General features: G+C 47.7%; 3 protein-coding genes across 3 annotated transcripts; 2 read left to right on the top strand and 1 right to left on the bottom strand.

The window, feature by feature from the left end:
- Nucleotides 1-1,375: 1,375 nt before the first annotated feature.
- Nucleotides 1,376-4,681, top strand: crybb1 (crystallin, beta B1; the record flags this gene model as incomplete). Its single annotated transcript, XM_084441896.1, is given in 8 exon segments — nt 1,376-1,396; nt 1,400-1,414; nt 1,416-1,544; nt 2,121-2,264; nt 2,698-2,816; nt 3,079-3,211; nt 3,825-3,967; nt 4,504-4,681. Coding segments are annotated over 8 exon segments (882 nt in total).
- A 1,807-nt stretch (nt 4,682-6,488) lies between these two features.
- Nucleotides 6,489-15,206, top strand: acads (acyl-CoA dehydrogenase short chain). The gene is made up of 10 exons (XM_084442707.1): nt 6,489-6,557; nt 7,599-7,759; nt 9,895-10,044; nt 10,329-10,440; nt 10,597-10,748; nt 11,331-11,501; nt 12,533-12,670; nt 12,795-12,890; nt 13,828-13,884; nt 14,142-15,206. The coding sequence occupies exons 1-10, from the start codon at nt 6,530-6,532 to the stop codon at nt 14,292-14,294; spliced, it is 1,218 nt and encodes a 405-aa protein (XP_084298833.1). The 5' UTR covers nt 6,489-6,529; the 3' UTR covers nt 14,295-15,206.
- A 1,160-nt stretch (nt 15,207-16,366) lies between these two features.
- On the bottom strand, nt 16,367-17,525 carry cldn5b (claudin 5b). The gene has a single exon (XM_084442734.1). It carries the CDS (start codon nt 17,490-17,492, stop codon nt 16,845-16,847), a length of 648 nt encoding a protein of 215 aa, XP_084298860.1. The 5' UTR covers nt 17,493-17,525; the 3' UTR covers nt 16,367-16,844.
- Nucleotides 17,526-17,807: the final 282 nt, after the last annotated feature.

Below are 17,807 nucleotides of genomic sequence, written 5' to 3'. Positions count from 1 at the left end.
ATAAACTATTGTCATAACTAAATAGTAGGTCAGGACCCCTGAATTGAAAGTTTACATCATAATTAATGTCGTCATCATGGACATACAGTAGGCTATAGGGAATACTTGATTAATTATTGATTGGTAATAATGATTTATCAGTTCATAGTCGATCCACCGAATAGAGCATTGACCTATGATGTTCGCTGACCTATGATGTTAGCTGTAAATATAGCATTAGCTCACAGCATTCCTTCACTCAGCACTCAATATGCTGGCGCAAGTTTGTAACTTCAATTTAGTATTTAAAAAAAAAAAGAGAAGATTTTCTGAGTTACTCAATCCAGTTCAGATGTTCAAAATGATTCCAACTGGGGTTTAAAGGAAAAGCCTGAGTGATTGTGCTCTCAGTCTCACATACTGTGTATACACCCCTCTCACAAACGCCCGCCCGTCACCCGTCCCCAGTGGAACAAGGTTGTGTTCACAGTTGAGTGGCTGCTCAGTCGACCAATCGTAAACAGAGAGACTAGTCGCTGTCAGCCGGTCAAGCTGGCCCTCTGTCTGCATGTTAGCCGCATGGCATGGAGGTGAAATGATCAAAGTTATCAATAAATACAGAGTTGGGGATGGTTCTCACTGTTCTGTACATTCCAATTTACCCTTGATTTGCCATTAATGTTTCCACAACTCTGGTCAGATATTGAGGCCTCCTAGCTCTGAACCGAACCCCATTAAAGTCCATCTGAGAAGAGCTCAAGCAGATAGTAGTTATATATATATTGGTAGTCTATTATTCATGGTTTATTATCAGTATTTCAGTTGTAAAGCAGTACAGTGCGTGTATTCAGTCTTGACACAAGACACTGCAGTGTATACATAGTATAATGTGTTACATAAACCCATACAGTAGATATCAGCACCTAAGACCCAAGCTACACGCCCGAACTACACAAGCCCTTGGCTGTCTCTCTCTCTCTCTCTCTCTCTCTCTCTCTCTCTGAAGAAGTAATTCAGTGAGGGATCTATGCCCTAAAGACAGACAGGTGCAATCCCTGGGTAGGAGACAAATGTCAGTTCCCTAAAAGCACTAATCGCCAAGCGTACCTGTATGTATTTCAACGGCAGTCGAGTAATGTCAAATCTTAGGAGATCAACAGAGCGCACAGATAATCAAGGTGAATTATAAGACTGCGTGTGTGAGACAGAGAGAGATAAGGGATGAACTCTTTGCGCCATCTGGGTCTATGCATTCCTCTCCTCTATATGCAGCTATAGCTCACAGGCCCGAGCACGCCGATGCTGGGGGGAAAGTAGCTTTGTCAGGGCTTTCCATTGACAGCAAACTGCTTACAGGCCAGAGGGGCCGGTCAGGGTTGCGTTTCTGGGCGATGCGATGACCCGACGGCTTTGGCAGTGACCAACTGTGATGACACAGGGCTTTCTATTGTGCCGCGAGCCCCTACGTTTGGCCCTTGCCAGGGTATATAAACTGGGGCGTAGCTTTGAAGGGACCAGCACGAGCCAGCCTACCCCACACGGCACTGCAAGCTGTACTCACGCAGGTAAGGACACACACACAGACCCCACACACACGCTCAGACACCAGCCCATCCACCGCTGCGTAGTACAGGGGTTACCACACAGCCAAGACTATAGGGCCCACTCTCCACCTGCCAATGCCTGGATGAGTCACACGCAGGCTGGGGAGAGCCCCTAACAGAGGCCCAGGCTTCAGGGCCTACATGAGGCACTCAGGGCCCTGACTGGTTTTCTTTGATTTTTGGAGCATAGGGGCCCGCTAGTGAAACTGATCCACCCAATAGAAACTCAAGCCTTAGTCCAAAACTCGGATACCTTTTTGGGGATTCGTACTTTGCTTCATACACGCCACAGTACACACACAAACACATACTCTTCAACCCTGTAGTGTGAGTACTGATGCCACACCTCGAAACATGTTCCCTCTGTCCCTCTCTCGTTTTCCCTCTCTCTCTCTCTTTCCATCTCTCTCTCTCTCTCCCCCCTCTGTTATCTATCACCTATCCCTTTTTATACCAAACTTTCACTTCCATCTTCATACCCCCCCCCCTCCTTCCTCATCCCACTCTCATCCTCCTCCTCCTCCCTCCCTCTCTCAGACTCTCCTGAAGCCCCTCACCATGTCTCAGACCACCAAGTCCGCCGCTAGCCAGGGCACCGATGCCAAGGACAAGGGTGCCCCCGCCCCCGCTGCCACCAGCAAGGCCACCAAGACCGGAGACCCTGGCATGGGCAACTTCAGAGTGAGTCATACGGAGCATAAGCCTCGATACTGCACACATGATGTTCACTTCAATCCTTTTAAAGCAATTTTATAGCTTTTATTCCGTCTGTGCTCACAGCTGCTTCGTTGTTCATTTGAGCTTTTATTTGATTGGAGTAAATACTATTGATTTAAGAGCACTAGCAGAATTAATATGACAAGAGGTTAACATAAAGACCATTAGCATCATATCTGGTATATTACTTCCTATAAATACTGCATACACTCCCAGACATGCATGTCCACTGGAAGTAAATTATTGACTGGGCTCCATTTCTTCAGATTCCATTCCATTGATTGCAGTATTTTGTTTCCATTGACTTCTCCTTTGTAAATGGCTCTTGTGTGCTCATCACCCTGTAGATCAGACAGTTGGTCTAACCTCTGACCTCTGACCTCTAACCCTTGCGCAGATCATGCTGTTCGACCAGGAGAACTTCCAGGGCAGGATGATGGAGGTCCAGAACGAGTGTATGAATGTGTGTGACCGCGGCATCGACAGAGTGCGCAGTATCATTGTGGAGTGCGGCCCGTAAGTCCATACGCACACACACACACACACACACACACACACACCCACACACACTCACACACACACACACACACCCACACACACACACACATAACTGCACTGACAACAATCTCAACTGTGCTTCGGTTAAAAAAACAACAACCTTCTTTTTCTATCTTCCTCTCACGCTCACTTCATTTCCAGGTGTACCCACCTCTAATCCCTCTCTCCCCTCCTCTCACCCCCGCGCCCCCCCTGCCCCTGGCGCCCCCCCCCCCTCCAGCTTTGTTGCCTTTGAGCAGACTAACTTCCGCGGGGAGATGTTCATCCTGGAGAAGGGAGAGTATCCTCGCTGGGATTCCTGGAGCAACTCCTACCGCAGCGACTGCCTCATGTCCCTCAGACCCATCCGCATGGTGAGGAGAGAGGACAGAGGATGGGGGACTAGGACAGAGGATAGGGGACAAGGACAGAGGATAAGGGGCAAGGACAGGGGACACGGTTAGAGGATAGGGGACAAGGACAGAGGATAGTGGACACGGTTAGAGGATAGGGGACAAGGACAGAGGATAGTGGACACGGTTAGAGGATAGGGGACAAGGACAAAGGACTATGGATTGTAGACAAGGATAGAGGACAAGGACAGAGGATAGGGGACAAGGACAGAGGATAGTAGACAAGGTTAGAGGATAGTGGACAAGGACAGAGGAAAGGGGACAAGGACAGAGGATAGTGGACAATGGCTTTGTGCTGAAACTACACAAGACTATCAAAGGGGAGACAGACATTACACCAGCATACCTCATCATATTTTAGTTATCACAGTTAGTAACTGTTAGCAGAAATATCTCTAAGCTGCATCTACGCACTTGTATCAACGTACGGTAAGGAACATCAGTCTAACCATGTCCCTCCTCTCTGTCTGTTCCTCCCTCTCCCCTCCATCTCTCTCTCTCCCTCCCTCTCTCTCTCCCTCCATCTCTCTCTCTCCCTCCCTCTCTCTCTCTCCCTCCCTCTCTCTCTCTATAGGACAGCTTGGAGCACAAGATCTGTCTGTTTGAGCTCTCCGACTTCAAGGGCAACAAGATGGAGATCCAGGAGGATGACGTGCCCACCCTCTGGGCGCACGGCTTCTGTGACAGAGTGGGCAGCGTGAGGGTCCCCGGTGGAGCGTAAGTACACTTAAGCACACACGCATGCACACTTACCCTGGAGGAGTTTTATAGTAGGGCTGGATAGGGTTCTGAGAACTTGTGTCAGCTCATGGTGCATTTAGCAATGTTAGAATTCCCTAAGGGGTGTGTTGCTTAAGAGAATGCGGCTAGAGAGTGTTTGTTCTTGGGCAGTATGACTAATCTGAAATGGCAGGAGCCCCGTCCTATGTTAAGATGAATAGTGTTCTATTATGAGAGTAGGAAGTGAATAGAGCCATGGTCTTAGATGGACCCCAGGGCTTGTCTCTCTGTGCAGGAAGTAGGGTGGCTTTAGAGTCATAAGGTAGGGGAATTACTGTAGTGTCCATGTGACATAAACAACTAAGGTGTATTTATTTATTTGTTACATGAGAATGAGCTCACAAAGTCTCATTGAAGTAAACTATGAAACATCTAGGCACACACACAGGTAGCCTACTGATTCTTGTAAAAGCGCCATGACATTTTCGGTTCAGATCTGCAACTGATTTTTTTTTCTCTCTTCCCTTTCTCAGTTGGGTGGGTTACCAGTACCCCGGCTACAGAGGTTACCAGTACCTGTTTGAGTGTGGAGACTACAGACACTACAACGAGTTCTGCGCCTACCAGCCCCAGATCCAATCCATGCGTCGTATCAGGGATATGCAGTTCCACCAGAGAGGTTGCTTCACTTTCACCACCGCCAGCAAGTGAGCGCCCTCTGCTGGACGCCTGGTGTAATTGCAATCAGCCCTCTCATCTCACCCGCCCATCCGGCGCTTTTTATTTTTCCAACCCTGTCCCCATTCTCCCTCCCTCCTGCATGATCCCATACCCTTCATCCCTCCAACCCAAAGGAATAGAATGACAGCATCGTACCGGACAACGTAACTGACTTTTTATGATGCCAAAAATAAAACATGTTTGGAAAAACCTGTAAAACTCTCTGGTTGGACTGCCTTTATTCAGGGCCTTAATTCCTATCTTGTGGTTCTACCTTCACAATTGGCTAATGTGCTTCACTGCCTTCCTCCTGGTTATATGACTTTCTGTAGTATCCCTCTCGTGTCTCTCTGTGTAATTCTCTGTGTCTAAGTGTGCACTGAGAACAGTGTGGATACCACATGAAAAGTTAGTAGTCCTAGTCTAGGACCTGGATAAGATATGTATGCAATTAATCCAGGAGAGAATATCTCAACTATTATAGACTAATATGACCCTAAGGACAACGTCGGATGTTGAAAATCTCTATCCGAGACACACACACACACACAAAAAAAGACCACACCCTTTTTAAGAGGAGACACTATACAGGTGAATAGTTTTTTCCCCCTCTTAAATATATCCTCATGAATTTCTACCAGTTTAATCTTCACATTAAGAGATTTTTTTGCATTACACTTCGTCTTGAAAAAAATGTCTATATACGCAAATTAGGCAATATCTAATTAAATATGCATACATTTGCATATATTTCAGTACCAAATATCTAAACAATGGATAAGCTGTTATAGGCTAATATGATCCTAAGGAGCAACTTGGGATGTGTGCCAAAATCTCTATCAGGGATGAACAACACGAAAATGACTACTACTAAGTCGTCCTCGGACAAGCCCTCCATCGGCTCTTCCAGTCATCCAACAAAGTCCCCATGAGCAAAGCCATATTACCAAATGGGCCTTTATGGTAGAGTGGCCAGACGGAAGCCTCTCCTCAGTAAAAGGCACATGACAGCCTGCATGGAGTTTGCCAAAAGACACCTAAAGGACTCTCAGACCATGAGAAACAAGATTCTCTGGTCTGATGAAACCAAGATTGAACTCTTTGGCCTGAATGACAAGTGTCATGTCTGGAGGAAACCAGGCACCACTCATCGCCTGGCCAATACCATCCCTATGGTGAAGCATGGTGGTGGCAGCATCATGTTGTGGAAATGTTTTTAGCAGCAGGTACTGGGAGACTATAGGATTGAGGGAAAGATGAACGCAGCCATGTAGAGAGACCCAGAACCGCTCCAGAGCGCTCTGGAGCTCAAGCCTGGGGCAAAGGTTCACCTTCCAACAGGACAACGACCCTAAGCACACAGCCAAGTTAAGAAAGGAGTGGCTTGAAGGTTGACGGTTGGACAACGCTGGACATTATCCCACCATAATGATGAGGCACTAGCTGTTATTTAAGACTGAAAGCGGCTGTACTGTAGCTATCTACTGTAATCATTAACTAGATTTCCTGGCTATACACTTATAATGGTTTAGCATAATGATATGTTGATGTCTTATTGGGTAAAAAAAAATCAACAATTATGGATTTCTTTTTTGTGTTCAGCTGTAAATTGAGATGTTTTGCAGTGGGTGAATGAGAATCTCAGATTTTCAAGGGAAATTATAGGCTATACTCTTTTTAAGTTTAAAAACAACAACAACGTACAACTACCTCCTCCCTAAATTATTCATAACACTACTGTATAACCAAAGATAGTGAACGTCTCCGCAGTAGCTACGTCACACCTGCCTCTGCTTGGCTCGCTCCAGTCAGTCAGACCCAGAGAGCAGAGGAGCTACAATGGCAGCACTCTTCAAAGCAAGGAAAGGTCAGTGTCACTGTTCAAGCTATTGATCAGCATTTCTGTGACGATCATTTCCAAATACGACTTAACACCTCGGCTGTACTGATGCTTGCAGTTGCTAAGCAGAGATCATAACGCTTACAAAGTTAACGACATAGTGCTAGCAAGCTTAGCTAGCTAGGTAGATAGCATGCAAGAGCATGAACAGTACCAAAGCAGTAGCTAGCTAGCTATTTGTTCTTCTTAGAAGAATAGCAGAACAGCATAACGTTAGTATGTTTGTGTTAGCCAATAACAAGTATCAGTGATATGTTGTGATTGCAGTGCTAGCTACAGAGACGTTACTAGGATTGGTGATGACGGTGCTAGCTTAGCTGGCTCTGTCTGGTGTCAAGTTAGGTAACCTTTGTTTATGAACCAAGTTAGCAGTCACAGCCAACTACCTGACGCTGCCGAACTGGATCTTGAAAGCTCTAGCTATATTCTTCATTTCGACATAACTTACACTGAATTTGTTAGCTATCTAGTACGAGAACGCGGCCGTACGTAGCCTTCTAGGAGAAAGGTTGTGAGCGCGCAGCCGTGTGGCGACCTTTCACCTAATTCTGCAGACTGTCCCGCTGGCACATTTCATTCCCACGATGAAAATCATTTCCACCCAGTGGTTTTAAATCACATGCATCTACTAGCTATAATAAAAACGGAAAAACACGAACTTTAGTATCTTGTCAGAGCTGTGTATGAATAACATTCATCATACATCAGTCATTATTGGGTAACTGTCCACTGACCTGATAAGAGCTCACAGATAAGGGAGATATAGTATTACATCATGAGTCATAAACATATTATAATTAAAGTAAATTATGATCTATACAAATTGGTGACAATTTCATCTAACAGTTTAATTATTGTTTTTATGAAGCATGAATGAGACTGTTTCCCTCTCCCACCCTCTGTACTTCTCCACCCCCTCCATCTCTCTCTCACTTTCCTAACCCTCTCCTCCTCTCCAATCTCTCACCTCCCTTCCCTCTCTCCTTCCACCCCAAATATCTCTCCCAGCCCTGGGCCTGTGTCTCAGTGGCAGCCGGGGCCTCACCACACTAGCGGAGCTGCCCGAGATGCACCAGATGCTAAGACAGACCTGCAGAGACTTTGCAGACAGAGAACTGGCTCCCATAGCTGGGAAACTAGACAAGGAACACACATACCCCGCCAAACAGGTACCCAACACACTCACTCATAGCCCTTTTCCACCAAAGGAACTCTGGTTCGTGAACCAGTTTGTTTAAAAATTCCTGGAACCTTGGTTCTGTCCAGAGAACGGGCCCGCGTTTCGACCAGTTTTGAGCCGAACCGTTGTACGTCAGCCCACGCCCATGATGTCGTCACGGTTCGCACTGAAAAACCTACTACTTTCGGGTTCCCGAACTCATTTCTTTTTGGTCGAAATGCTCGGAACCATTCAAAATTAGGTTCGCGAACCGGCACCGAACCGGTTCCCTCTTGGTGGAAAAGGCCTATCAGTACACTCTCACACAGTACACTCTCACACACAAACCTGTAGGGGTTTTATATTGGGTCTCCAAAACTAGCTGTATCACCTTGAAGACTCCAGGTTTGATATTGGTAATAGAAGCAAAACTAGGCCCCGTTAGCCTGACAAACTTTGCATATAATGAGATGGGGGCGGGGCATCTCCCAGCCAGGATAAATTTAGAAATGACCACAGTCTCACACCTGAGAACGTCTGAGACCGTGGTAATTTTTAAGCGAGATCTTAAAACATTGCTTTTACCACGTAGCTTTACTTGTTTTAATATCTAAGTGCTCTTAAATTGCACTCTGCATTTACAGTTTTTAATGTTTTTACTTGTATTGTCTCTTTTAAATCGGTTGTCACTGTAATGTTTTTATCTTTCTCCTTTTATGTAAAGCACTATGTGTTTCATTGATTGGTATGAATAGAGCTCTAGAAATAAAATAACATTGACATTACAAACCCGAGCCACCTGTCCCACACACACACACACACACACACTCTCTCACACACACAAACCCCCACACACACACACACTCTCTCACACACACAAACCCACACACTCTCTCACACACACAAACCCACTCACACACACACTCTCTCACACACACAAACCCACACACACACACACACTCTCTCACACACACAAACCCACACACACACTCTCTCACACACACAAACCCACACACATACACTCTCACACACACATACCCACACACACAAACCCACACACACACACACTCTCTCACACACACAAACCCACACACACACACTCTCTCACACATACACTCTCTCTCACACACAAACCCCCACACACACACTCTCTCACACACACAAACCCACACACACACACACACACACACACACACACTCTCACACACACACTCTCTCACACACACAAACCCACACACATACACTCTCTCACACACACAAACCCACACACACACACTCTCTCACACACACAAACCCACACACACACACACTCTCTCACACACACAAACCCACACACACACACACTCTCTCACACATACAAACCCACACACACACTCTCTCACACACACAAACCCACACACACACACTCTCACACACACAAACCCCCCCACACACACACACTCTCTCACACACACAAACCCACACACACACACACTCTCTCACACACACAAACCCCCACACACACACTCTCTCACACATACACTCTCTCTCACACACAAACCCCCACACACACACTCTCTCACACACACAAACCCACACACACACACACACACACTCTCTCACACACACACAAACCCACACACACACACACTCTCTCACACATACACTCTCTCTCACACACAAACCCCCACACACACACTCTCTCACACACACAAACCCACACACACACACACACACACTCTCTCACACACACACAAACCCACACACACACTCTCTCACACACACAAACCCACACACACACACTCTCTCACACACACAAACCCACACACACACACACTCTCTCACACACACAAACCCACACACACACACACACACACTCTCTCACACACACACAAACCCACACACACACTCTCTCACACACACAAACCCACACACACACACTCTCTCACACACACAAACCCACACACACACACACTCTCTCACACACACAAACCCACACACACACACACTCTCTCACACACACAAACCCACACACACACACACTCTCTCACACATACAAACCCACACACACACACACTCTCTCACACATACAAACCCACACACACACTCTCACACCCACACACGAGTGTGACAGACTGTACGTGCGGTGTGGGGGGGGTCTTCCAGATTCGAGAGCTGGGGCAGATGGGGGTGATGGCCATGGAGGTACCCGAGGAACTGGGTGGGGCAGGGATGGACTACCTGGCCTACAGCCTGGCCATGGAGGAGATCAGCCGGGGCTGCGCCAGCACCGGGGTCGTGGTCTCCGTCAACAACGTAAGCTTAACACTACCCAACATGGTACTCGGCGTTCAGTGTTGTGTTCAGACCTCAGAAGAAGCGCTTGTAGAACCCCATCAATGTTCTTCATTGATGTTGATGTTTGTTGTTATTTGATAACCGTGTTCTATGGCACGCGCTGATTAAACTCTTAACTGTGTATATCCAAATATATTATAGTGCTTTGGCGCCTGGAAAGGCTCTATATCAATATGATTATTATTATTGTTGTTGTTGTTGTTGTTGTGTGAAGCCTTAGAACGGTGTGTGTTCTGCTGTAGTCTCTCTATATCGGCCCAGTGCTGAAGTTTGGAACCGAGGAGCAGAAACGGGAGTGGATAACTCCCTTCACCACAGGGGAGAAGGTGGGCTGCTTTGCCCTCAGTGAACCAGGTATACACACACACACACACACACACACACACACACACACACAGGACACCACAACACCTACAATATATACATTATCATATTCATCAGCCTAATTAACCATGGCATAGTGGAGCTCACCCAGCTCCCACACCCATCTCACCCCCCTCACCCCCCCAGGGAACGGCAGTGACGCGGGGGCGGCCTCCACGCTGGCCCAGCAGGACGGGGACGAGTGGGTCCTGAACGGAACCAAGGCCTGGATCACCAACAGCTGGGACGCCTCGGCCGCCTTGGTGTTCGCTACCACGGACAAGAAGCTCAAACACAAGGTCAGAGACACACACACACATGCATGTACATGCACACACACACACGTGTGTACACACACACACACACACACACACACACACAAACATGCATGTACACACACACATATGCGCACACACACACACACGTGTACACACATATACACTTACACTCACACATGCGCGCACACACACATACACACGCACACACACACACACATGCAGGTACACACACACATACACACAAACATGCACGTACACACACACGCACATGCACACACACTTAAAGAGCCCCTTAGGGAAACGGCGCTGATGGAGAAAGCTTTTGTGATGCTGCATTAGTGTGGTTGGCCACGGTGACACAAAGTCTCATTTTCTCTCCCTCACTCTCTCCTTCCCTTCCTCCCTCCCTCCCTCTTTCTCCCTCCCTCCCTCCCTAACTCTCTTTCTCCCTCCCTCCCTAACTCTCTTTCTCCCTCCCTCCCTAACTCTCTTTCTCCCTCTCTTTCTCCCTCTCCCCCTTTCTCCCTCCCTCCCTCTCTTCCTCCCTCCCTCCCTCTCTTCCTCCCTCTCTCTCTCCCTCTCTCTCCCTCCCTCCCTCTGCAGGGTATCAGTGCGTTCCTGATCCCCATGCCTCACCCGGGTCTGTCCCTGGGGAAGAAGGAGGACAAGCTGGGCATCCGGGCCTCATCCACCGCCAACCTCATCCTGGACGACTGCCGCGTCCCACTGGGGAACATGCTGGGCCCCCGTGGGGCCGGCTTCAAGATCGCCATGGTGCTGATCCACACACACACACACACACACACACACACACACACACACACATACACACACTTCCATTAACAAGATCATTGTGACCCTCCTCACCTCCAGAAACACCTAGGCTGTGTGACTCTTCCTGTTGATATTTCGTTCTACCACAGCGTGACCTTGTACCTCCATTCTCCAGTCCTGAGCACAGTAGGCCCAACTAGCTAGTTCTATACTGTACATCCATTCTCCAGTCCTGAGCACAGTAGGCCCAACTAGCTAGTTCTATACTGTACATCCATTCTCCAGTCCTGAGCACAGTAGGCCCAACTAGCTAGTTCTATACTGTACATCCATTCTCCAGTCCTGAGCACAGTAGGCCCAACTAGCTAGTTCTATACTGTACATCCATTCTCCAGTCCTGAGCACAGTAGGCCCAACTAGCTAGTTCTATACTGTACATCCATTCTCCAGTCCTGAGCACAGTAGGCCCAACTAGCTAGTTCTATACTGTACATCCATTCTCCAGTCCTGAGCACAGTAGGCCCAACTAGCTAGTTCTATACTGTACATCCATTCTCCAGTCCTGAGCACAGTAGGCCCAACTAGCTAGTTCTATACTGTACATCCATTCTCCAGTCCTGAGCACAGTAGGCCCAACTAACTAGTTCTATACTGTACATCCATTCTCCAGTCCTGAGTACAGTAGGCCCAACTAACTAGTTCTATACTGTACATCCATTCTCCAGTCCTGAGCACAGTAGGCCCAACTAGCTAGTTCTGTACCTCCATTCTCCAGTCCTGAGTACAGTAAGCCCAGTAGGTAGAACTAGCTAGCTTGTTGCTGGCCAGCTCTGGTTGCCAACGCAGCTTCGCGGGCCGTTGAGGCCGCAGCACTGGACTCAGCCCATTAGTATGTTTTGATTCTTGAGGCCATTTCGCACGTTTTGAGTTGGGGCTTTAGAGTTTCTCCTGACTGTGTTGCTCCCTCTCTCTCTCTCTCTCTCTCTCTCTCTCTGTCCCTCCCCCTCTCTCCCTCTCTCCCCTCCCTGTAGCAAACCCTGGACAGCGGGCGTATCGGCATCGCCTCCCAGGCCATCGGCATCGCCCAGGCAGCCCTGGACTGCGCTGCGGACTACGCCCACAAGCGCACCGCTTTCGGGGCCCCCATCGGCAAGATGCAGGCCATCCAGGTACGAGGCCACGCCCCCCCGGGGGGGTCTCGCGCTCCGTCGGACCGCCCTGCCAGCACCTGAGCGCCCGTGTCTCTGAAGGGGTGTGATGTTTTTTTTTTTTTTCTTTCTTCTCGTCCTCCAGTTCAAGCTGGCGGACATGGCGGTGGCGGTGGAGAGCGCTCGTCTGCTCACCTGGAAAGCTGCACTCCTACGGGACGCCAAGAAGCCCTTCTCTAAGGTACGTAGGGGGGATCCCCGACGCTAGTTGGGAATTTTGTGAGTCGACTCAGAATCGCCTATTCAAACCAGAGTTTCGACGATTCGTTCCTCTGTTTTTTTCTCGCTAAACGTGAATCATCTAGGCCGTATCGTCCATCTACTTCAGATGCCCCCATGTTTTTATGCAGTGCCGAGCCCACATTTGACGATAGTCTCCTCAACTGCACATTGAAAGCGTGTGTGAATAGACTCATGCGTTGGGCAGCAATCAACAAGGAAACGTTTTGGCTTCACTGAAGCATTTTCACAGACGTTAGAGCTCTATCTGTCTATGGGAGAATTTTTTTTTCCAGCGGACATCTTAGTTAATACAAGAAGATTGACCAGTTTTGTGTTGTGATATTCCGTTTGGGGAATGCATGTGATTGCTGGCGCACAGTAGACTAGGGGCACACATGAGGGGAGAGGGGCTCCCTGCCTTCTTCCCTCCGCTACATCAGTCTGAAGTCTCCTTCTACTGCACAACAAACAGCTACAGGATGTGTTAGACCTATTAGCCTAGGTCTAAAACGAATGATTGGCCTGTCCTACATAAATCACAAGGCAGGTGAGTCGTCTTTGCCCACCAGCATCTTGACAGTGGAGCAAAAAAACGACTGCTCGACTTCAAGAATCTCAGTCTCCGATCGATGATTTGACTCATCGACTTTCAGGGGGCAACCCTTTCAGGGGGCAGCCTACACTGTAGTCTCTCTCTCTCTCTCTCTCTCCCCCTCTCTCTGTATCTCTTCCTCTCCCTCTCTCTCACACACACACACTCAGCAATGCACAAGTTCATATACACCAAGACAATCAAACCCATACACACACTCGGATTATACTACATATATTGACTTTTTTAACCTCTCAAAACCAAACTCTTTCTATAACCCTGCTTCCTCCTTCCTGTCCCACAGGAAGCAGCCATGGCCAAACTGTCAGCATCTGAGGCTGCCACCTACTGTGCTCACCAGGTAAGACACTAGTATCCACTGGCCAATAATAATAATAATAATAACAATAAATAAATTTATTTATAAAGCACTTTTCATTGTGAGACAATCTCAAAGTGCTGAAATGTAGACCTGAGAGGCCTGGATAGGTAGATTAAACATGCCTATACAATCTATTCCAATCTAGAGGAGGCTGTAGTGTATATCTTGAATGCATCTCTCTAACTTTTTTTGTTTTGTTTCATTTTCTCTCTCTATCCTCTGCGGAACCTCAAAAGTCAATCCAAGTTTTGGGGGGAATGGGTTTCGTGACGGACATGCCAGCAGAAAGGCACTACCGGGACGCTCGCATCACAGAGATCTACGAGGGCACCAGTGAGATCCAGAGACTGGTCATCGCGGGTCAGCTGCTGAAAGAGTACCAGCCATAGACACTCCCTCGCAGCTCTGGATAGACATACAGTAGGCCTTTATATCACTGATCCAGGATCTAACTTTCCCACGAGGCCTAACCTTCACCACCGCCGAGGTTGAGAAGATCTGACCCTGGACCAGTCTGCCAACACCAAGGGGCCTCTGTACCTGGGGTGCGTTCAGCAAGCTGCACCGCGAGCAACAGGCCTCCCACATCATCCCATGCCTGTTTCCGTGGACGACCTTGCAGCAAAACGCTCCTTTCAAAGACGTTTTCTAGCTGTCCAGATGATAAACTCAGAGATTGTCCCACCTGCCTTACTTCTTGAATTGATTTTGCTGTGATTCTTGCCATCTGGTTATCTTAGATATCAGGCATTTTTAAGCGAGCGTAGACCAGAGAATCCGAGCACAACATCGTCATATAGCAGAGGACCAAGAAGATTCATGCTCCCTGTTTATCTGTCGTGGCTGCATTACCTCCTCTTACCAGATGGGGGCAGTGATTTCTCTCACTTGCTTTTTCAATTCTAACAACATGACTAGAGGCCACAGCAATGGATATATCTTGCCTCCTTCTACACAAACCAGAGACTGGATGAACAGATAAATAAAGCATACAGAATGTGTTATTTTAGGCATAACTACTGTGATGCTTAGGAGATTTTGTGTCGCCTGCGACATGTGGTTACCTGAGCAAGTGTCTAGGATGATTTTCAACTTTGATGTTTTGATATGAAAGTTTGTGGTCTGTTCTGATGAAATGGTGAATGCAGCACTAACACTCATTCAGGGTTATCTGGTGGTTCAAGACTGTGTATCAGCTATGATACACATGATTATGTATTTTTCTGTCATCTCCTCAGTCCTTTGTGCCTCTGTAGGGACTGCTAATGTATATATTTCATAATAAATTATGGTGCACAATGAAATTGATAAAACACACATGTCCCTGCTGTCAATCCTTTCGGTGTAATAATGATGAAATATGCTCCCGTGTAAGCAGTTTTCAGTTTTTTGTTGAGCAGCTAGGGAACATACGAACAACCTGGATCAGTTAACACCTTGCCTGCCTTCAGACAAATCAACATTCTAGAACATTCTGACAGAATCTAGAAAATTCTGCTACACACAGATCCCAGTCACACTGCAGCAGAGGCTGTAGACCTCATCCAGGCCTATCATGATCTCACCATGACTTGACCTCTGGGCCACTGCAGTTAGCTTCCAAAGATTGTATCAGGGAGGAGGCCGGGCGCCAAAACATGTTCCCCCTCCCCGTACAAGCTCAGCAGTACAGCGCCGGAGCAAGAGGGCATTGTGTGTCTAATTTCCTCTGCTCTCAACAGCACCAGCGCGATGTACACGTGTTTGATCATGTCTCACGTGTTTAAAGATCATGTCTGTATCATGTGTCTGTGTATTCCAACTTCCTGTTTGTGTGTGTGTGTGTGTGTGTGTGTGTGTGTGTGTGTGTGTGTGTGTGTATAGCAGCGGTTGAAAAGCCCAAAAGTCGGACCTCCCCGCTCCCGGATCTTGGGGGAATTCCTATTTGGCCTAGTGGTAGATGTTTTGGGTTCCCATAGGTCGGTGGTTCGATCCCTATCTCACCCGTCTACTACATATGTGAATGACCTCCTTTACACCCCCCCACTAGACCAGGCTGACCACAAATGATTCTGATGACAATCATGGCTGTTGTATATATAGTTAGATTGGTCTTTCATGCTCTTCTGCTCTCAGAGATGAGGTCGACAAGATTACACGCACGCATGCACACGCGTGCTCACACACGTACACACACACACACACGTACACACACGTACATATACACGCCACAAGACTGGCTCTGGTTCGGAACGCTGTCATTGGACTACTAGGCTATGTGTTTTTTCGCCCTTGGGTGTGTAAACAGCAATGTCTAAAGTTTTAGGCTCGATAATACAGTAGTGATACAGACACTGATTAGCCTACATTTTCTCTTTATTACAAACAAAACTCGCCCAATATGAAGTGGGCAAGAACAATAGTTTGACACACAAACAGTACAATGCAAATGAATTAATATTATGCAAATGAGCCCCTTTGATCATAAAATGAATGCACATCGGTCTGAGCAGCCTTCACTGCAAAGGAGTAATGTGGGAACTAAACCTATAAACAGTATTGTCCATGTCTGTAGCTATTTACAATCATTATAGAGTAAAAAAAAAGAAGAACAATACACCATTCTTGTCGCATTGACCATGGAACACTGTGGTCAGACAATGGCCATGTGTCAAACGATAACAACATTCAACATAAACGATACATTAGGCCTATAATGGGGAAAAAACGTAAAATTAACATAAAAACAGCACTGTTGCAACAGGCCTATTGCACGGCTCTCTCTCAGCGCGTCTTCCAATCCATAGAAGAAATCTGCCCCTGTCGACTGTCACTAAGCCAGTTGCCGTTCAAAAGATATTGATTAGGGGCAAATAAGCGACCCGACTAGCCTGCTTTTGGTTCACTCTCATACTGAGATAGGTTTTTGTAAGAATCCACCGGTTGTTTCTCATCATAGGCTATACATAATGTTTCTTGTCAAAGTCGCCGTTTGTTGTGATGCTCTTGGTGGGGACGTATTTGAGGGGGTAGGCGTTCTTCACCCTCTCGGGGCAGGAGCAGCACAGCAGTGTGCCGCCCACCAGGAGAAGGGCCGAAGCCGCCCAGCCGATGTAGATCGACGCTCCGATCTCCCTCTTCGTGGAAGCGGGCACTGTTGGGTTGTAAAAGTCCACAATGATCATGTTGGCCATCCAACAGAGGGGGACCAGCGCGAAAAGCCCACTGATGATGTAGATCACTCCGCCGGCGTTAACTACCTTGGCTTTTATCGCGTCGGTCTTGATGCAGTTGGTGTACTGGGCACCCGCGATCGTCACCGTCAGCCCCGCAACACCCAGCACGCACGAGATGACGGTGAGGGCGCGCGCCGCCTGCAGGTCTTGGGAGAGAGATAGCATAGAATCGTGCACCTTACACTGCATCTGCCCCGTACTCTGCACCACGCAGGACATCCACAGGCCGTCCCAGATGGTCTGAGCCACGAGGATGTTTGACTCGATGTACGCGGTGACCTTCCACGTCGGGAGACCGCACGCAATCATCACCAAGAGGGAACCGGTGGCGCACAGCCCGAGGCCGAGGAATTCCAGACACGCCGAAAGCATGGTTGTTCGGTCTATTTCTTCAGATCACGGATTGTTGTTGTTGTTGTTGTTAGTGAGGATAGCAGTCTATCTCCCTGGAAACAAATGTGAAAATGTAGTTTCTTCGTTTTTCTTCGTAGGTCTGGTTGATGATAAAGATGAAAATTGGAGAACAATCTTTTTGAGTAGGCTAAATCGTCTAACTGTTGACCCTGCTCCCACTGCCAGAGATGGGGCGCGTGGCTGTTTTTAATGGACCACCAGACCGACGCTACAGTTACACACACGGGAAAACGAAGCAGAAAACTTTGGGCCAATAAGCAGCAAGCGCATCTA

The sequence above is a fragment of the Borostomias antarcticus genome, assembly GCF_949987555.1.
Source record: "Borostomias antarcticus genome assembly, chromosome: 8".
NCBI classification, from domain to species: domain Eukaryota; kingdom Metazoa; phylum Chordata; class Actinopteri; order Stomiiformes; family Stomiidae; genus Borostomias; species Borostomias antarcticus.
This window is presented reverse-complemented; position numbering and strand designations above follow the sequence as displayed.